The 22,621-nt window shown below is 44.4% G+C and overlaps 1 protein-coding gene across 1 annotated transcript in view; it reads left to right on the forward strand.

Moving 5' to 3' along the window:
- Window positions 1-22,621, forward strand: part of LOC126198810 (probable cytochrome P450 6a13) — a 115,240-nt gene that overhangs the window by 67,764 nt on the left and 24,855 nt on the right. Inside the window, exon 4 of the mRNA XM_049935380.1 lies at window positions 12,618-12,839. Coding sequence (XP_049791337.1) covers window positions 12,618-12,839 — 222 coding nt within the window. The remainder of the gene's footprint in view (window positions 1-12,617; window positions 12,840-22,621) is intronic.

A 22,621-nucleotide genomic window follows, 5' to 3' on the forward strand; every position in this document is an offset into this window, starting at 1 on the left:
GAGACTATGAGACAGTGGTAGCAGACATTAAAAGTGGATGAAACTGGCTAACCAACGTGCTTACAAAAGGCGATTGCATAACTAAATTTCATATGCGAAAGACAAATTAGGTAAAACAAGAATTATTAAAACTGAATTTAGTGCAATAATATTAATAAAATATGTGCAAAAACAGAAAATTAGTGCCTCGCGAGGTTAGCTGGGCGTTCTAAGGCGCTGCAGTCATGGACTGTGCGGCTGATACCGGCGGAGGTTCGAGTCCTCCCTCGGGCATGGGTGTGTGTGTTTGTCAAATGGTTCAAATGGCTCTGAGCACTATGGGCCTCAACTGCTGTGGTCATCAGTCCCCTAACTAACCTAAGGACATCACACACATCCATGCCCGAGGCAGGATTCGAACCTGCGACCGTAGCAGTCGCACGGTTCCGGACTGCGCGCCTAGAACCGCGAGACCACCGCGGCCGGCGTGTGTTTGTCCTTAGGATAGTTTAGGTTAAGTACCATGTAAGCTTAGGGACTGATGACCTTAGCAGTTAAGTCCCATAAGGTTTCACACACATTTGAACATTTTCAACAAAATTAGTATGGGCGGAAAGATAAATTTCAAGTGTACAATTTGTAAGGCCTGTCAAGCGATAAAACTTAAAATGAGGCTACGAGATTAGAGGGATGGCTGACGTATCCTTTCCACGACCACACTATCTACTACTTGTAAGCTGTACGCAACGCTCCATGCTGTGTACGCCGGAACGCAGTTGGCTCCGCCTCGCATAAAATTTCTTAAATTTTCCTTAGTTTGTCATAGTTTTCCTATCCAGCAGACACTATAGTTGTACCTGGGAATGTATTCCCGATTCCAGGTTCTGCAATGCTTTTATCCATCCAACGACGATGTCATGATATATGTGGGCATTAATGGACGAATGTTGGTTTCCCGCATTAATTTTTACGTGAGTTCACAGATATGGTTAACTGCAGTGACGGCTTCACAGCCTGGAACTTGTCCTCTTTTGTGTTTTTTTTTATTAACTCCATTTCCTAATTTTAATCTGCATGTGCCTCACCACTGTCATATTTCACTCCGACCCCCCCACACCCCAACCCCCAATCTGATGACGCCCAAAACGGCGAAATGTGTCGTTTCCTGTAAATAAAAAAAATTCCACCGAGACTATCTTACTTCAAGAAACTCATAACCGGTTGCTGTAACAGGCGCCCAGTATGGAATCGAACCAATTTTACTCACATAGATGGTTCAAACGGCTCTGAGCACTATGGGACTTAACATCGGAGGTCATCAGTCTACTAGAACTTAGAACTACTTAAAACTAACTAACCTAAGGACATCACACACATCCATGCCCGAGGCAGGATTCGAACCTGCGACCGCAGCGGTCGCGCGATTCCAGACTGAAGCCCTTAGAACCGCTCGGCCACTCCGGCCGGCCACATAGATGGATTCATTATCATGTTTTGTAGTTTTTTCTCAGAAACCTTAAGAAACTTGATTTTTACCTACCGCGTTGGAAGTATTACGTGATTACATGGAATATATCCTGCAGGAGCTTCTCAGCAATGCTGCATGCTGTATGTGTTTTTTGTAACCAAGTTTCGTAGAACTCCGCGCTCTTCTCTCTAACCAAATAAGGTAGACGGCTGTTGTAGATCTCACTGTTAGTCTAGGCAGATTCTAAGGGGTGACTAAGCTGGGGTGGCACCTCTCATCGAAATCACAGGAAACGATAGTCGCTGCATGCCACACCGACGAATGAGAGACGTTGGCGTAGTCAAGCCTCCTAGAGCTTCGCTACGCCACCACACTCGATGATCTACTCGCGGCTGAGGAGAGGAATGCTCGCCCCAGTTCGGAGTCACCTATCAAAACGATAGCATCGTCTTAGATAGGCGGCCGAAGAGCATTGCGTCAGTTATACTTCAAGTGAAGAGTCTTGCAAATTTGTGTCAAGTGATAATTTAAAATTCAGAGATGGTTGTCAATAATCAGAACATTCCTGTGGAAGTGGATTGTATACAGTTAAATAAATTTTCGATATCTATATTATAATAAAGTGAACCAACATTTATGAGCTATAGTTTCACTCAATCTCCTCCCACAGCAAACAAAAGAACCCATTGCTGTACTAGTGAGTGTACTTTCGTCTGATACAACTCTAGAAATAACTGCAATGAAATTAACAGTTTACAAAATTGCCTGATATCTGAGGGACACCTCCTTAAACAGTAGTTCCCCAAGGGGTGTTGGAGCAACTTTGAATGAAATTTTGTTTTGGTAATGTGTAAGTAGGCTGCTTAGGTTTTCATGTTGGTAACGCCACGTAGCGCTCTGTATTAAAATCACTGGCTGTGCTGTGTGCAGTCTGTGGCTGGTGGGCTTTGTTGAAATAGTCGCTATTGTAGTGTTGGGCATTTGGTTGTTAACAGTGCACAGCATTGCGCAGTTGGAGGTGAGCCGCCAGCAGTGTTGGATGTGGGGGGAGAGATGGTGGAGTTTTGAGAGCGGATGATGTCCATCAGAGACAGTAAATTTGTAAGACTGGATGTCATGAACTTATATATATACATATATATATATATATATATATATATATATATATATATATATATATATATATATATATATATATATATTATGACTTTTGAACACTATTAAGGTAAATACTCCGTTTGTTCTTTATCAAAATCTTTCATTTGCTAACTGTGCCTATCAGTAGTTAGTGACTTCAGTAGTTAGAATCTTTTATTTAGCTGACAGTATTGGCGCTCGCTGTATTGCAGTAGTTCGAGCAATGAAGATTTTTGTGAGGTAACTGATTCATGAAAGGTATAGGTTATTGTTAGTCAGGGCCATTCTTTTGTAGGGATTATTAAAAGTCAGATTGCGTTGCGCTAAAAATATTGTGTGTCAGTTTACAGATGATCAGAATAATTAAAAAGAGAAATGTCTCAGTACGTTCAGTATTGCTCAGCTGTTTGAAAATCAAAGAACGTAAGCGGTTTACCAGCACAGTAATTCACTAATTTTTCTAAGGTGACGTTTCAAATGGTTTCTCCACTTACTTTTTACATATTTCAGTCTTTCTTCAAATAACCTTGGCTTTGAATTATACAATAGCAGCCTACCTTTTATTTATATATTGTCCGGTGATTTATTCTGCGTCAGACTAGTGAGTATGGACTGTATGAAACCCGGCCCACTGTCGATCTAGGGTGTCAAGTAGCACCAAGTTTGTAGTGGGCAGCAAACGAGTCGCCGATTCAGAATATTTGGGAAGGGATTTCCACTTACAACCAAGGAAAGCCTCCCACATTGCAACGAAGGAGACACTGCCGATAATCTCGGCCTAAACAGGGAAATAAAAGCAACATTTAATTTTTTCTGTAACAATTACTTCGAGACAGTACTTATTCTTCTGGTTTCGATATCTGTGTCTGTTTCCGTGTGTAGGATAGTAAAATCAATGACCTGATCAACGTTTCATTAAAAGAACTTCCTTCAACCTTGTCCATATATTCCAGTTTCTTTTCACGCCTTGTACAGGGTGTTTCAAAAGTGATGATCATTAATTCACACATGGAAAGTACAGGCCAAAAGTAGCTAAGAAGCTCTAACAAACATTGGTCCACAAATCGACCGTTGTCGACATACAGCACATTTTCTGTGCTAGTTCATCAGTGTCTAGGAACACATGGCAGGTCTAAACGTTAAAGTAGGTGTTAGAAATGTTGTCCTTGCGTCTGAATGCAACATTGAACTCGTCTCTGGAAAGAGTTTCGAATCCTCTCAGGCAGTCCTGGGGAATTCTGTAAACGCTGGAAGGCTGCTTCAATCCGCAAGCGTATTACATCAAGAGAGTTGACCTCGGTAGGGTAGACCAGCCTTTTGACATGACCCTACACACAGAAATCTATGCGATTTAAATCCGGAGACCTTGGAGCCCATGTCACAAGCTCTCCTCTACCTATCCAATGTTGACCATACGACCGAGTTAGAAGCCGGCGCACTCGTAAATGAAGATACGCTAGAGCACCGTCATGCATTAACCACATTGTCAGGCGTCGGTTCACAGGGACATCATCATTTACTCATGAAAGTACAGTCCGCAGAAACCATGTGTACTACTTTCCGGTTAGTCTCTATGGTAAGAAGTGTGGTTCAGTTACACAGTCTCCGAGCTGTCCTTACCATACTTTCAACGAATAACGCTGACGATGTCGTGACACGCGAGTTGCATTAGGACTGACATCGGCCCAAATTTCACAGTTATTGTAGTTAAAAATGCCGTCAGGGTAAATCCAGCCTCATCCGTAACAGAAAGGGCATTGAGGCTATACTGTCGTTGCACCCTTTGGCAGAAACTCTGTCTAGGAGGGAAGTCTGCATTGTTGAGAGCTTGCACTCGCTGGAAGTGATACGGACGGAGCACTTGCCGATATAAAATCTGCACTGCTGTGACTCAGGACATCCCCTTGGGAATCAATCCACCTTGTTGAAGAACTCGGACGTTCGTGTATAGTGCGCAATACCCCTTTCTCGACAACGGATCTTGGTCAACCTTCTCGTGCATGTTGTACGAAACTCATAGCTATAAGGAGTGATATGTGTTTACGTTGGTTGGTAACTCCTAGTACATGTGGCAAGAGCAAGCTATTAACGCTTATTAGGTCATGTGTTGGAGTGTGGACACGTGGACGCAAAACAGTTAGTCTCCACTGAAAAGCTTAGTCCACTTAGGAATACTGTTATGACCATGCAGGTGGTAAACAATGTGACGTGTTTGTCGCAAGACAAATGCTGAGATAAAAAACTAACACACCGAAGCGGATACATATTAAGGTACCAAGGATTACAAGATCCACAAGTATACTCCTAACGCCACGTATATTTGTAACAAAGAAAGTCACTGTCAGCTTGCTGTGATTTGCTAGGAAAGAGCCAAGCTCTACGATACCCTGACATCAAACGGACCGCACAGTAAGCCAAGACATGTAATACAGGAAGTTTCAGAAGTGATGGTCAAATGTTTTTGAATAGTTTATTAACAGGCAGTTGCAGAATGTCTACGGAGACCTGGCAATAAACAAAAGCACGCTGAGTCGTTGGGCAAGGCGTCTGTAATCATCGCAGCAAAGTCACTCAAACCTACCCCATCTCCCGCGTACCGGCCTGTCGCACATAGCTGTGCTACCCTCAGTAAACTAAAGCACATTCGTCTCCACAGAAATACAAACGAACTTCTTCTTCTACGTGACAACACAAGGCCTCATACAAGTCGGTGCATTCGGGAGGAGTTCACAAAACTTCATTGGACTGTTCTTCCGCATCCGCCATACAGCCCACACCTCACACCTTTCGACTTCCATCTGTATGGCCCAATGAAGGACGCACTCCGTGGAAAGCCGTACCTGGATGATGGGGTAGTTACTGGTGCAGCAAGACGGTGTCTTCTACGTCGACCAGTAGAGCAATACCATGAGGTCACACAGCCCCTTCCAGTAAGATGGCGTATGGCCGTCGCATTCAACGGAGATTATGTTGCAAATAGAATTTTGTAGCCAAAAGTGTGAGGAATAATATGGTATAATGGAATCCTGAGTAAAATCACCCTGCTTCCAGATAAAAATTGTTTTGCATTACTTACTGAATTCCATTCGCAAAACTATTACTATGCAAATGAAGTAAAAACTGATGTAATACTTTTCACTATACTGTCCTCAATTACCAATAAAAACATTTGCACTTATACCCTTAACACCTTGCATAGGCGTGGAACAAATACTTCGAGTAATATTATCTACGAGGGTGAGTCAAATGAAAATCTTAAATATTTCTTAAAATATTATTTATTGTGCAGAAACGGTACAAAGTTGTATCACTTTTCAACATAATATCTCCCACGCTCATTGCTCGTCCTCCAGCGCTTACAAAGTGCATAAATTCCTTTAGAAAAAAAAATTCTTTTGGTAGTCCGCGCAACCACTCATGCACCGCGTGGAGTACCTCTTCATCAGAACGGAACTTCTTTCCTCCCATTGCGTCTTTGAGTGGGCCAAACATATGGGGGCAAGGTCTGGTGAGTATGGTGGATGAGGAAGACACTCAAAATGCAGGTCTGCGATTGTTGCAACTGTTGTACGGGCAGTGTGGGGCCTTGCATTGTCACGTTGCTAAAGGACACCTGCTGACAGGAATCCACGTCTCTTTGATTTGATTGCAGACCGCAGATAATTTTTTAGGAGATATGTGTATGATGCACTGGTGACAGTGGTCCCTCTAGGCATGTAATGCTCCAAAATTACGCCTTTTTCGTCCCAAAAGACAGTCAGCATAACCTTCCCTGCTGATGGTTCTGTTAGGAACTTCTTTGGTTTCGGTGATGAGGAATGGGGCCATTCCTTGCTGGCTCTCTATTCGTTTCCGGTTGGTGGAAGTGAACCCAGGTTTCGTCCCCAGTAATGATTCTTGCAGGGAAGCCATCGTCTTCTCGTTCAAAGCGCCGAAGAAGTTCTTCACAAGCATCAACACGTCGTTCTCTCATTTCAAGAGCCAGACACTTTGTGAAACTGGAGCACATCATGCACAATGTGATGTGCTGACCGATGAATAATCCATAAACTTGCTGCAATGTCATTCAGTGGCACTCGACGGTTTTCCTTCACTGTGGCTTCAACCGCTGTAGTGGAGTCACAACTCGTTGTGCCTGACCTGGACGAGGACCATCTTCCACTGAAGTCACACCATTTGCGAACTTCCTACTCCGTTCGTAGACTTGCTGCCGTGACAAACATGCATCACCGTACTGAACCTTCATTAGTCGATGAATTTCAATAGGTTTCACACCTTCACTACGCAAAAACCGAATAACAGAACGGTGTTCTTCCCTGGTGCAAGTCGCAAGTGGGGCGGCGAATTTCATACTGATACTGCGACGGTATGTGTATATCTGCACTATGCTGCCACCTACAGGCCATTCTGCACGCTGTTTGTAGCACGCTTACCAACTTACAGGATAACGGCGCAAAATTTCCATTTGTTATTACAAATTTTGGTTTTCATTTGACTCACCCTCGTATGTATCTGTGTGTACTACGAATAACAAAGGGTAACTCAATCTCCACTATCTCTTTTCTGCATTTGGGCATAGACGTCTCTTACAAGGTGGAGTACACCCACAGAGGTATTAAAAACTGCTGTTGATAAGGGATTATACAAATATGTGTCAGAAATTTTTGAGTTTCGTTCCTGCCATGAAACAACTACACAAAAATCACTTGAACCTAGGTCCGAAAATCCTCCTTTAGGGAGATATGAAAGTAATTACCCGTAGTGACCCTTGGCTTATGTTAAATGTGCATTTTTACTCATTTTCTTGTTTGCCGTTGGCTATGGCATTTTTTTGCTATAGGTTTTTCTTTTTAGATTAGCTTCCATTGCTATACATCATAACCATGTATTCAGTGTCTGGAAATCCGAATACGCACTGCATATACGGGCTAGCAGCATAACTTTTTCTGAACGCTACCCTGTTTTCCAGACACCCTATGCAAGCACGTTTGTACAACTCCACAAACGCTTGGGAGAGACGGGCTCATTTGAGAAGAGAGCTGTAGGTGGTGGAAGACCACGCGATGTGTGAACGGGTGAACTTGAATAAAGTGTTCTTCGTATATGGATGAAACTTCATTAACTAGCCCAAGCAGAAATGAAAGAGGGATGGCGTTAAATACTTGTCGAACTGTTTCCACCTGTCAAAAGCCGGAATGAGAACCTTCTACAGAACGAACCGCTGCAAAAAGTACACAAAGAGAGTCAGTGAAGTTCTGGAAGCTAGTGCCGTGGCCAGCTGCAGTAGCTTTCTCGATTGAGGGTTGTAATGGTACTTGAATTACGTAACCATTACGGCACCTCACCTGAACCTCTCGATACCAGCAGTATTCTACTGTTTTTCTGTAAAGTAGTTAACATATTTCTGAGGCAACATTCAGATTTGATTTCATTAATGTAGAGGTACTTTGATACATCGATATGTTTATGTTGCAATGATAGTATTCTTATGTGTATTCTTTGTTTTGTCACTATGATCTTTGACGTACTTGTAACTCTGATTTTTGGGCGCGTAAGCGGTTAATAGTTAGTTAGAGAGTCGGACCTTGATAAAGTCAAGTCTTGGAAATCATGTTGGAAAGATGCATATTGTAGCCAGTTTATAAAATGTGCACTTTAACAGTGAGGAAGATGTTTTCAAGTATGTTTTGTATTGTGAAGTGATGTTTTGTGTATTACGTGATATTGCAACAAAAGCAATAAAAAGGAAGTGTAACTTAAATTCGGAGTGCTGATTACATATTTACATCATCATTGTCCTGCAAAAGTGTAAGCTTCAAGAATGATTTGTGAAACCACATCTATAAAAGTTTTGAATATAGCAGAATAAAACCTAGGCCTCTTTGCATCCGAGTTTGGAATCATCACCACCTAGATTTTCGACGATAGAGCCATGATTTTGCAACGAGACCAGCGTGGGAAATACGAAAAGATGAGTGCCTAGTTTATTCATTATTACATGAAATGACTTTATTAACTGTGCTCTGATGAAACCTGCCACATAATAAATCTGTTGTTGCCCGAAAATGCAGTATTTAGCAGCGTGAGCAACACCACAATCATTATTGAATTTTGACCTTTGCTGCGGTAGGGTTGTTAGGGGGTCCATGGCGCGAACAGCCCGCTCAAGGCGGTCCCACAGATACCCGACTGGTTTAGATTCGTGATGTTTGGTGAGCAGGACAGCACGCTAAACTCAACATGGTACTCGTCGAACTACGCACGTACACTGGACGCTGTGTGATTCTTTGCATTGTCCTGCTGGTAGATGTCACCGTGCCGAGGAAAAACAAACTGCAGGTGGGGGTGGACAAGGTCCCGAAGGATAGATGCTCACTTGTGTTGATAGAGAATGGCGAGATTACCCATGTAATGCGACGAAAACATTCCCCAAACCATAACGCTCTCTCCTCCACACTGGAAACTTTCGATGATTTTTGGAGAGTGTCTATGCGTCCGATGCGGCATAAATCGTGACTCCACTGAAAATACCACTTGTCGCCAGTCAGTGGACGTTCAGGTGCGGCGTTGGCGTGCAGACTCCAGCTTTTGTCGCCAACGAACAGCACCAGCTTCTACATCTACATGATTACTCTTGCAGTTCACATTTAAGTGCTTGGGAGAGGGTTCATCGAACCACAATCATACTATCTCTCCACCATTCCACTCCCGAACAGCGCGCGGGAAAAACGAACACCTAAACCTTTCTGTTCGAGCTCTGATTTCTCTTATTTTATTTTGATGATCATTCCTACCTATGTACGTTGGGCTCAACAAAATATTTTCGCATTCGGAAGAGAAAGTTGGTGACAGAAATTTCGTAAATAGATCTCGCCGCGACGAAAAACGTCTTTGCTTTAATGACTTCCATCCCAACTCGCGTGTCATATCTGCCACACTCTCTCCCCTATTACGTGATAATACAAAACGAGCTGCCCTTTTTTGCACCCTTTCGATGTCCTCCGTCAATCCCACCTGGTAACGATTCCACACCGCGCAGCAATATTCTAACAGAGGACGAACGAGTGTAGTGTAAGCTGTCTCTTTAGTGGACTTGTTGCATCTTCTAAGTGTCCTGCCAATGAAACGTAACCTTTGGCTCGCCTTCCCCACAATATTATCTATGTGGTCTTTCCAACTGAAGTTGTTCGTAATTTTCACACCCAGGTACTTAGTTGAATTGACAGCCTTGAGAATTGTACTATTTAGCGAGTAATCGAATTCCAACGGATTTCTTTTGGAACTCATGTGGATCACCTGACACTTTTCGTTATTTAGCGTCAACTGCCACCTGCCACACCATACAGAAATCTTTTCTAAATCGCTTTGCAACTGATACTGGTCTTCGGATGACCTTACTGGACGGTAAATTACAGCATCATCTGCGAACAACCTAAGAGAACTGCTCAGATTGTCACCCAGGTCATTTATATAGATCAGGAACAGCAGAGGTCCCAGGACGCTTCCCTGGGGAACACCTGATATCACTTCAGTTTTACTCGATGATTTGCCGTCTATTACTACGAACTGCGACCTTCCTGATAGGAAATCACGAATCCAGTCGCACAAATGAGATGATACCCCATAGGCCCGCAGCTTGATTAGAAGTCGCTTGTGAGGAACGGTGTCAAAAGCTTTCCGGAAATCTAGAAATACGGAATGAACTTGACATCCCCTGTCGATAGCATCCATTACTTCGTGCGAATAAAGAGCTAGCTGCGTTGCACAAGAACGATGTTTTCTGAAACCATGCTGATTACGTATCAATAGATCGTTCCCTTCGAGGTGATTCATAATGTTTGAATACAGTATATGCTCCAAAACCCTACTGCAAACCGACCTCAATGATATAGGTCTGTAGTTCGATGGATTACTCCTAATACCCTTCTTAAACACTGGTGCGACCTGCGCAATTTTCCAATCTGTAGGTACAGATCTATCGGTGAGCGAGCGGTTGTATATGATTGCTAAGTAGGGAGCTATTGTATCAGCGTAATCTGAAAGGAACCTAATCGGTATATAATCTGGACCTGAAGACTTGCCCGTATCAAGCGATTTGAGTTGCTTCGCCACCCCTAAGGTATCTACTCCTAACAAACTCATGCTAGTAGCTGTTCGTGTTCCAAATTCTGGAATATTCCATTCGTCTTCCCTGGTGAAGGAATTTCGGAAAACTGCGTTCAATAACTCCGCTTTAGCGGCACAGTCGTCGGTAACAGCTTCGGAGCATGAACCAGGCAACTCCTGTCGAGGTCCCTACGCAGCAACGTCGTTGAGGAGACACTGCTGGTAGCCCCTTGGTTCATATGGGGGATCAGTTTAGCAGTAGATGCACGTCTACTTGGCCGTACACATATCCACAGTCATCGTTGACACCCGTCATCTATGGACCGTGGCGCACTACTGTTACCTCGGTGCCGGTTTTGGATAGTGCCATCTGGTCAAGCACAGTATACTTCAACCACTGCTGCACAAGAGCAGTTTATAAACTTAGTCGTTTCGGAAATGCTTCCATCCTCGACTCGACTGAATCACACCAGTTTGGCGGTCAGATAAATCGCTCACTTTCCTCATTACGGCACTGACTGCATTGTTTCCGCTTACCCCCGACACGATTTATATACCCTGCCAGTGCTGCCACCTGTCGTCTGTCAGTGGTTACTGCACGTTGACGTCGAACGCAGGTGGTGGTCACAGTAATGTGTAGAACACTCCGCATGTAAATCTTCTGTAGCCAGAGCATCTTCAGCGGGTGCAAAAGTGAAATGAGGCAGATTTCAGCCAAGAATAATTTTATGTGAACGCATGTTAGAGCATTGTGCTGCGTTTCTGATGTACACCTTACTTGGTAAACGTATCATTTTTATGACAAAAATAATGAAGTCCTTCTTACTTCCCTAACGAAGGATTTTGAGACCCGAAATCATACGTACATTTTACAATGTTGTGAGGTCAAGAATAAATCGCTTAATTTTCTGACTCATGTCTATATACACCCTGTATAGGAGACACACATCGTCCCCAACATTAAGGCAGCTGTTGATGGCAAAAGTAGTGAATATCTTCGAAAAGTCGAGTTTTAACTCAAATGTGTCACTGCTTGATCACAGGGATAAGTTGACATAAACCTTAATGCATAATTCTTTGGTACTGACTGTTGTTGTTGTTGTGTTCTTCAGTCCAGAGACTGGTTTGATGCAGCTCTCCATTCTACTCTATCCTGTGCAAGCTTCTTCATCCCCCAGTACCTACTGGAACCTACATCCTTCTGAATGTTTAATGTATTCATCTCTTGGTCTCCCTCTACGATTTTTACACTCCACGCTGCCCTCCAATACTAAATTGATCATCCCTTGATGCCTCCGAATATGCGCCACAAACCTATCCCTTTTTCTAGTCAAGTTGTGCCACAAATTTCTCTTCTCTCCAATTTTATTCAATACTTAGTTATGGGATCTACCCATCTAATATTCAGCATTCTTCTAGAGCACCACATTTTGAAAGCTTCTATTCTCTTCTTGTCCAAACTATTTATCGTCCACGTTTCACTTCCATACATGGCTACACTCCATACAAATACTTTCAGAAACGACTTCCTGACACTTAAATCTATACTGGATGTTAAAAAATTTCTCTTCTTGAGAAACGTTTTACTTGCTATTGCCAGTCTACATTTTATATCCTCTCTACTTCCATCATCAGTTATTTTGCTCCCCAAATAGCAAAACTCATTTACTCCTTTAAGAGTCTCATTTCCTAATCTAATACCCTCAGCATCACCCGATTTAATTCGACTACCTTCCATTATCATCGTTTTGCTTTTGTTGATGTTCCTCCTGTCCGTTCCGTTCAGCTGTTCTTCCACGTCCTTTGCTGTCTCTGACAGAATTACAATGTCATCGGCGATCCTCAAAGCTTTTATTTCTTCTCCGTGGATTTTAATTCCTACTCCGAATTTACTGACTAGCTGTTGATTTTTCGCCGCCTGTTTCAGAGTTCTCAGACGACTCCCTGGTGGCGTACGTGTTCGCCACGTTTGGTTTCGGACTCGGAATCGTCGCACGTGTGCTGAGCTTCTGCCTGTACGAGCTGTCGCTGCACACTGAAGTGCAGACCCGAGCCAGACAACAGGTGGATGCCGTCCTCAAAGCGCACGGCGGACAGCTGAGCTACGAGGCGGTCCAGGAGATGACCTACCTCGACATGGTCCTCAGCGGTAAGACAGGCTACCCAAATCACATCTTTCTATCACAGTAAGTGTGCCAAGGCAAGTACACAGTTTCGTACTATGCACAACGACGACGCTCTAAAATATGGTTCTGTCAGGCAGATACCAGTATGCTTCTTTCGATTAGATTGTGACTGACAAACTTCTGTATCCTTCTCCTATGCTATCTTGTGGTCCATCTGTAATGGCCTAGCTGCCAAAGCATATGCTGAATCCTAAAAAGCAATCGAGGGAAGGGCACAGTTGATGGAATAGAAACAAGTCGAGAAGTCTGAATAGCTTGAACAGTATTACAGGCGTAATAATATCACACTGTTTAGAATTCCAGTGAATGACAGAGAGAATGCAGACGAATTAGTGACTAATCTTGTCCGTGAGAAGCCAGGCCTGCACGTGATACTGAAATAACATTGACTGAAGCTATAGAGCGGGACATAGCACGCCAGTACCTACAAACCCTAGACCTTATACAGTGAAATGCGTGTCGCTCAGGAAAAAAATAAAGCTTTAAAGTGAAGAAGAGACTCACGAAGTCAGGTTAGACACTACGAAAAGATCTCATCTCTGAAACACTAAATATTTTTAGCAACACGATTTTCATATTTGGGCTACAAAACGTATAGACAGATGATTCCAGGTTAGTGGTGGAGACCGAAAATGGAGAAAGCTCAGTGTGAAAAATCAATCTGCAGGAAGGCATCAGCATTTCTCTGTGACCTACAAAAATAAAACAGGTCTTCCCTCTTGACTTTGGAAAGGAACTTGTACAAACACTTATACTTCCAGTTATTGAGCACAGCGATGTTGTCCTGAAGGTCCTTCTTAGGAAAAGTCACGGCATCTGGAATTCGTAATGAATGCCTGTGTCCGTTATCAAACAATACCACCACTTGCAAAGTAGGTTAGAAATCAGATTAATAATGTTGCTCACGCAGTATATGTTCGCTTTATCGGGCAACAACAAAGTTATTGACTATGGATGGTATCGTCAGAATGGAAATAATGAAGTCACTGTAAAAAAGTCATTAATTTTGGTACTTGTCTTGAATGGATTCCCACGTAGAATTCGTCGAAGTTGTTGGCTCATCTTGTTGATTCTAGGGTGATTCCACTTTGACTGCAAGAAGGTCCAGATCTGTATTTTACCAATATTTGATGACCTAACAAATGCATTTTTCAGGAAATTCTTAATGATCAAACAATCCCAGAACAGAACAATGGTATGGTAGAAATAATTTTTCACTTGGTGTTCACGATCCACATTTTTCTTAAAACTTCTTGTAAATTGACATATGTTGTTGTGTTGTGGTTTTCAGTCCTGAGACTGGTTTGATGCAGCTCTTCATGCTACTCTATCCTGTGCAAGCTTCTTCATCTCCCAGTACCTACTGCAACCTACATCCTTCTGAATCTGCTTGGTGTATTCATCTCTTGGTCTCCCTCTACGATTTTTACCCTCCACGCTGCCCTCCAATACTAAATTGGTGATCCCTTGATGCCTCAGAACATGTCCTACCAACCGATTCCTTCTTCTAGTCAAGTTGTGCCACAAACTCCTCTTTTCGCCAATCCTACTCAATACCTTCATTAGTTATGTGATCTACCCATCTAATCTTCAGCATTCTTCTGTAGCACCACTTTTCGAAAGCTTCTATTCTCTTCTTGTCTAAACTATTTATCGTCCACGTTGCACTTCCATACGTGGCTACACTCCATACAAATACTTTCAGAAACGACTTCCTGACTCTTAAATCTATACTCTATGTTAACAAATTTCTCTTCTTCAGAAACGCTTTACTTGCCATTGCCAGTATACATTTTATATCCTCTCTACTTCGACCATCATCAGTTATTTTGCTCCCCAAACAGCAAAACTCCTTTATTACTTTAAGTGTCTCATTTCCTAATCTAATACCCTCAACATCGCCCGACTTAATTCGACTACATTCCATTATCCTCGTTTTGCTTTTGTTGATGTTCATCTTATATCCCCCCCTTCAAGACACTATCCATTCCGTTCAACTGCTCTTCCAAGTCCTTTGCTGTCTCTGACAGAATTACAATGTCATCGGCGAACCTCAAGGTTTTTATTTCTTCTCCATGGATTTTAAAACCTACTCCGAATTTTTCTTTTGTTTCCTTCACTGCTTGTTCAATATACAGATTGAATAACATCTGGGAGAGGCTACAACCATGTCTCACTCCCTTCCCAACCACTGCTTACCTTTGATGCCCCTCAACTCTTATAACTGCCATTTGGTTTCTATACAAATTGTAAATACCCTTTCGCTCCCTGTATTTTACCCCTGCCATCTTCAGAATTGACATATACTTCTTCTTAATTGTCACATCATCAAGCAAACAGTTTTGTATCAATCTTCATATATTTAATTTCTACTTTAACCAAACACAAGACTAGACTGTTCTTTTACAAATAGACTGTTCTTTTACAAAGCGAAATAACAAGACTGCTCTGTGTGCATTCGCGCCAAAACGGTTACAAGTAAGTCAAAGATTATGACAGTTTCACAGAAATGAATACACACAAGAACCATATCACTATAATATATCGATACATCGGAGTACCTATAAATTAATAAAACCAAATGTGAATATTGTCACAAAATATGTCTGTTACTTCGCAGAAAAGTTGTTCAATATTGCTGGTATCGAGAACTGGGGTTGGAGTGCCGTAATGGCCACGTAAATAAAGAACCATTTCAGTTTTCTACGTGATGTTCGACTTTTTGATGGTATTTCACCACCACAAGCACAGCTATCCTTGTTGCGTGCAGATAAGCGCACAGATTTCCATACCATCTGTCTTCTCAACTGTGTTGTGAACCAACACTGCCCCTCATATCTTTCCTAGACCTTAAAGCTCTTGTCTCAGCATCACGGCAGAAAGATACGTTTCTATCAGACTAAATCTCTCCTGTAAATAGTCTTCATGGGTTTGCTGCCGGATGACGTTGTGAAAAATTAAACAAAATTTCCTCCGAGCAACTGTCCGCCATCTTCAGGTGTTTGGACCTTGCTGGTGGCTAGGTACGACTGACGGTATCCGCACCTCGACGTCGCTCTATATAGAACACGCATGCAAAAAAAGCGCAGGAGCGGAAATGACGCATACCCAGTGATTTGGAGATAGATGGCGGCATACTCAAACCCCCTCTGCCGAAAATCGCAGAGCGGCCCACCTGCTCGTGCACTGCACGCAATCTTTACTAACAGTGCGGCCAGGCGTTAGTCCCTAAAAAACCACAATAGATCAATGTTATGACGGGTCTATTACCGAAAAAATCTTGATTTTCTCGTCGTGATTTAATAGCAGCTAATGCAGGGTTCCAGGCTGGGCTTAGTCGAAATCCAGCATCCCTGTTGATGATATTATCAACTGTACGGATGTATATTGCTTCCTTAATGATCGTCCCAGAAAGATGATATAGGGGATAAAACTTACGTCTTTTCATAAATCATGCGATTCCCTGTATTCAGACAGTGTTCTACAGTTGCTGCCTTTTCCGGCTGACGTAGGCGTGCGTGACGCTGATGTCGTCGTAGCGTTCTTGTATAGTGCGACGCGCCTGCTGTATATGTATGCAGCCCCACGTTGACAAGGAATCTTGTACATACCGCGTTTCCTCAGGCCGAGATCATCCTTAACCCAACCCAAGAAGTTTTCCGTTTTTCATACGGTCTAAAAACACACTTAATGTCATGTCTTCCGAGGACTCTTCCGATTCTTGATGATAGGGTATCAAAATACGGCAAAAAGGCCCAAGTGGTGCATGTTTTCGTATCTTAAATCCATTCTGTCCGACTCCATCGTTCAGCCACTTTCTCGAATTCCTTCTCAGTAGCTGGAACCCGAATCCCGAATAATACTGCGCATTACATTAGAGAACTGAATAATTACAGAACTGAATAATATCTCCATGACATATCTACTGAAGCAACAACAAGGATTGCCATTGTCCCTGTACGCCTCGTTACCCTTGCACCAGATACTCCCCATTTAACTTTATTCTTAGCTAGTACAGTTTCCTTGAATTTCCTTTCACCAGGACTCACTCTATCAGAAAACGTCTACTTATGGCCACCTATAAAGCCTACTTTGTATCTGCCATTACCATTATTGTTATTATTGTCATTATTGTTGTTCTTATTATTACTGTTATCACTGGCAGCAGCAGAAGTACAATTACTGTCAGTATTAACCTTATCAGTTCATGTTCAGTATTACTGACTCACGTTCTCACTTTGTCGCTCACATCATTCTGCAACTTTTTGCTGTATTAAAATTAGTATTTCGTAAGTAACTACAGAGTGACTCAAAAGAACGGGAAATTTTGGAACGGAGATTAATGGACGAGCACAATCACTTTACACATATTTATTTACGTAAACATATAGTACCTGAGCCCTGGCGCCATTGATTTAGTAGACTGTTCTGTCTGGCGCCACTGGATCAGGGGCTGCATCGACTATCCCTCTTGCGGCCCCTTTGCCAATATCTGTGAGGAAGAGTTGGTGTCTGAGGGTTGTGTCCTTAGAAGGTCTTTCTTTGACGATGTACACTCCTGGAAATTGAAATAAGAACATCGTGAATTCATTGTCCCAGGAAGGGGAAACTTTATTGACACATTCCTGGGGTCAGATACATCACATGATCACACTGACAGAACCACAGGCACATAGACACAGGCAACAGAGCATGCACAATGTCGGCACTAGTACAGTGTATATCCACCTTTCGCAGCAATGCAGGCTGCTATTCTCCCATGGAGACGATCGTAGAGATGCTGCATGTAGTCCTGTGGAACGGCTTGCCATGCCATTTCCACCTGGCGCCTCAGTTGGACCAGCGTTCGTGCTGGACGTGCAGACCGCGTGAGACGACGCTTCATCCAGTCCCAAACATGCTCAATGGGGGACAGATCCGGAGATCTTGCTGGCCAGGGTAGTTGACTTACACCTTCTAGAGCACGTTGGGTGGCACGGGATACATGTGGACGTGCATTGTCCTGTTGGAACAGCAAGTTCCCTTGCCGGTCTAGGAATGGTAGAACGATGGGTTCGATGACGGTTTGGATGTACCGTGCACTATTCAGTGTCCCCTCGACGATCACCAGTGGTGTACGGCCAGTGTAGGAGATCGCTCCCCACACCATGATGCCGGGTGTTGGCCCTGTGTGCCTCGGTCGTATGCAGTCCTGATTGTGGCGCTCACCTGCACGGCGCCAAATATGCATACGACCATCATTGGCACCAAGGCAGAAGCGACTCTCATCGCTGAAGACGACACGTCTCCATTCGTCCCTCCATTCACGCCTGTCGCGACACCACTGGAGGCGGGCTGCACGATGTTGGGGCGTGAGCGGAAGACGGCGTAACGGTGTGCGGGACCTTAGCCCAGCTTCATGGAGACGGTTGCGAATGGTCCTCGCCGATACCCCAGGAGCAACAGTGTCCCTAATTTGCTGGGAAGTGGCGGTGCGGTCCCCTACGGCACTGCGTAGGATCCTACGGTCTTGGCGTGCATCTGTGCGTCGCTGCGGTCCGGTCCCAGGTCGACGGGCACGTGCACCTTCCGCCGACCACTGGCGACAACATCGATGTACTGTGGAGACCTTACGCCCCACGTGTTGAGCAATTCGGCGGTACGTCCACCCGGCCTCCCGCATGCCCACTATACGCCCTCGCTCAAAGTCCGTCAACTGCACATACGGTTCACGTCCACGCTGTCGCGGCATGCTACCAGTGTTAAAGACTGCGATGGAGCTCCGTATGCCACGGCAAACTGGCTGACACTGACGGCGGCGGTGCACAAATGCTGCGCAGCTAGCGCCATTCGACGGCCAACACCGCGGTTCCTGGTGTGTCCGCTGTGCCGTGCGTGTGATCATTGCTTGTACAGCCCTCTCGCAGTGTCCGGAGCAAGTATGGTGGGTCTCACACACCGGTGTCAATGTGTTCTTTTTTCCATTTCCAGGAGTGTATACACACATCAAAAAATCATTCCAGTTCCTGAAAATAGACGTTGACTGTGGATATTGTATCACAGACACAGTCCCTTTGACTGTTCAGAGGTGTCACTAAACCTACTCAAAGATGTAAACAACTACGCATGAGCAGCTCCTATTAGACGGAGGGGGTCCGACAGCTGATCAGTTCCAGACATTCCACCATGAAGGAGGTACACGGCTCGTGTTGTCTGAAGTTCAACCATGCCCAAACGGTGAATAACGCGGTTCGATCGCGTCCACATTGATACTCACCACGGAGAGCTCTCGACAAGGCAAGTGTCCAGGCGTCTCGGATTGAACCAAAGCGATGTTGTTCGGACATGGAGGAGATACAGACACTCGCTCAGGCCACCCAAGGGCAGTGGATGACCGCTACCTACGGATTATGTCTCGGAGGAACCCTGACAGCAACGCCACCATGTTGAGTAATACTTTTGCTGCAGCCACAGGACGTCGTGTTAAGACTCAAGCTGTGCGCAATAGGCTGCATGATGCGCACTCCCGACGTCCATGGCGAGGTTCATCTTTGCAACCGCGACACCATGCACGCGGTACAGATGGGTCCAGCGACATGCCGAATTGACCGCTCAGTATTGGCATCAAGTTCTCCACCGATGAGTGTCGCGTATGCCTTCAACCAGGCAATCGTCAGAGACGTATTTGGAGGCAGCCCAGTCAGGCTGAACGCCTTAGAGACACTATCCAGCGAGTGCAGCAGGGTGGAGGTTCCCTGATGTTTTAGGGTGGCACTATGCTGTGCCGACCTACGTCGCTGGTGGTCATGAAAGGCGCCGTAACGACTGTGCGTTACGTGAATACCATTCTCCGACCGATAGTGCAATCATATCGGCATCGTACTGGCGAGGCATTCGTCTTCATGGACGACAATTGGAGCCCAATCGTGCACATCTTGCGAATGCCATCCTTGAGGATAACAATATCGCTCCACTCGAGTGGCATGTGAACCCTATCTAAAATGCCTAGGATAAATTGAAAAGGGCTGTTTACGGACGACGTGACCCACCAACCACTCTGACGGATCTACGCCGAATCGACGTTGAGGAGTGGGACAATCTGGACCAACAGTGCCTTGATGAACTTGTGGATAGTATGCCACGACGGACACAGGCTTGGATCAATGCAAGAGGACTTGCTACTGGTTATTAGAGGTACCGATATGTACAGCAATCTAGATCACCACCTCTGAATGTGTCGCCGTACGGTGGTACAACGTGCAGTGCGTGGTTTTCATTAGCAATAAGAAGGCCGGAACTGATGTTTATGTTGATCTCTATTCCCATTTTCTGTACAGATTCCGGAAGTCTCAGAACCGAGGTGATGCAAAACTATTTTTTGATGTATGTAAATACGGGGTTTGCTGGCCCGAGAAGAAGGCACGAAGTTTGAGGATTGGCAGTAGCGATGCGGCAAGAGGCGATCACGAGGTCCGAGCGACCAAAGCCACGAGCCGCGCAAGGAGGGCCTGCTCAGAGTGAAGATACCGGAGTACTCCACCGGTGTCAGCGTCGGATGGTTGTCGACATTCGTGTCGGACGACCGCTCGCAGCCTGGCTGCCCTCTTCTACCTGGTTTTTATCGGCACCACTCGGTAACCGCTGGGACGCACCGTGGATCTACGGAACTGCTTGCTGATAAAGGGGAATAACATTCTGTAATCCTCGTGGTGATTTATTTCATTGTCTACCTGCCCTCCTTATTATTTTCTAGTTTGTACCAGCCCTCAGAGTTTTACTCGGTCGGCTCTTTGGTAGTAAATACAGGCAGTAGTATTGTACAGGGTGTTTCAAAAATGACCGGTATATCTGAAACGGCAATAAAAACTAAACGAGCAGCGATAGAAATACACAGTTTGTTGCAATATGCTTGGGACAACAGTACATTTTCAGGCGGACAAACTTTCGAAATTACAGTAGTTACAATTTTCAACAACAGATGGCGCTGCAAGTGATGTGAAAGATACAGAAGACAACGCAGTCTGTGGGTGCGCCATTCTGTACGTCGTCTTTCTGCTCTAAGCGTGTGCTGTTCACAACGTGCAAGTGTGCTGTAGACAACATGGTTTATTCCTTAGAACAGAGGATTTTTCTGGTGTTGGAATTCCACCGCCCAGAACACAGTGTTGTTGCAACAAGACGAAGTTTTCAACGGAGGTTTAATGTAACCAAAGGACCGAAAAGCGATACAATAAAGGATCTGTTTGAAAAATTTCAACGGACTGGGAACGTGACGGATGAACGTGCTGGAAAGGTAGGGCGACCGCGTACGGCAACCACAGAGGGCAACGCGCAGCTAGTGCAGCAGGTGATCCAACAGCGGCCTCGGGTTTCCGTTCGCCGTGTTGCAGCTGCGGTCCAAATGACGCCAACGTCCACGTATCGTCTCATGCGCCAGAGTTTACACCTCTATCCATACAAAATTCAAACGCGGCAACCCCTCAGCGCCGCTACCATTGCTGCACGAGAGACATTCGCTAACGATATAGTGCACATGATTGATGACGGCGATATGCATGTGGGCAGCATTTGGTGTACTGACGAAGCTTATTTTTACCTGGACGGCGTCGTCAATAAACAGAACTGGCGCATATGGGGAACCGAAAAGCCCCATGTTGCAGTCCCATCGTCCCTGCATCCTCAAAAAGTACTGGTCTGGGCCGCCATTTCTTCCAAAGGAATCATTGGCCCATTTTTCAGATCCGAAACGATTACTGCATCACGCTATCTGGACATTCTTCGTGAATTTGTGGCGGTACAAACTGCCTTAGACGACACTGCGAACACCTCGTGGTTTATGCAAGATGGTGCCCGGCCACATCGCACGGCCGACGTCTTTAATTTCCTGAATGAATATTTCGATGATCGTGTGATTGCTTTGGGCTATCCTAAACATACAGGAGGCGGCGTGGATTGGCCTCCCTATTCGCCAGACATGAACCCCTGTGACTTCTTTCTGTGGGGACACTTGAAAGACCAGGTGTACCGCCAGAATCCAGAAACAATTGAACAGCTGAAGCAGTACATCTCATCTGCATGTGAAGCCATTCCGCCAGACACGTTGTCAAAGGTTTCGGGTAATTTCATTCAGAGACTACGCCATATTATTGCTACGCATGGTGGATATGTGGAAAATATCGTACTATAGAGTTTCCCAGACCGCAGCGCCATCTGTTGTTGAAAATTGTAACTACTGTAATTTCGAAAGTTTGTCTGCCTGAAAATGTACTGTTGTCCCAAGCATATTGCAACAAACGGTGTATTTCTATCGCTGCTCGTTTCGTTTTTATTGCCGTTTCAAATATACCAGTCATTTTTGAAACACCCTGTACTAAGACACTAGTTGTCGCTTGAAATTTGTCCCGCTGTTATATTGCCTTTCCTTTCTCGTTTGTACCCGACCATTAATATTCTAATTAATCGGCTCTTGGCCGTAAATACAGCCGGAATAGTCGTACTAAGGCACAGGTTGCTGTTAAACAAAAGAGGGAATTGTGGTTAGATTTAGTTGCTAGCCGGTTCAATTCTTTGATTGTAATTGCATTTCTCAGTCAGTAGTTGTAATCTGAACAACCTGTTGTACTAAGCTGTTCGTTTCCGCGTTTGAAAGATCTGGTCGTTTTTGGTTTATTTTATATGGATCTTGTGATTCCGTCGGGTGAGTTCTTTTGTAACAAATGTTCACAAGTGATGTTTTAACATTTTCCTTCAGAGCGGATTTAATAAC

The sequence above is a fragment of the Schistocerca nitens genome, chromosome 8 (genome assembly GCF_023898315.1).
Source record: "Schistocerca nitens isolate TAMUIC-IGC-003100 chromosome 8, iqSchNite1.1, whole genome shotgun sequence".
Lineage (NCBI taxonomy): Eukaryota > Metazoa > Arthropoda > Insecta > Orthoptera > Acrididae > Schistocerca > Schistocerca nitens.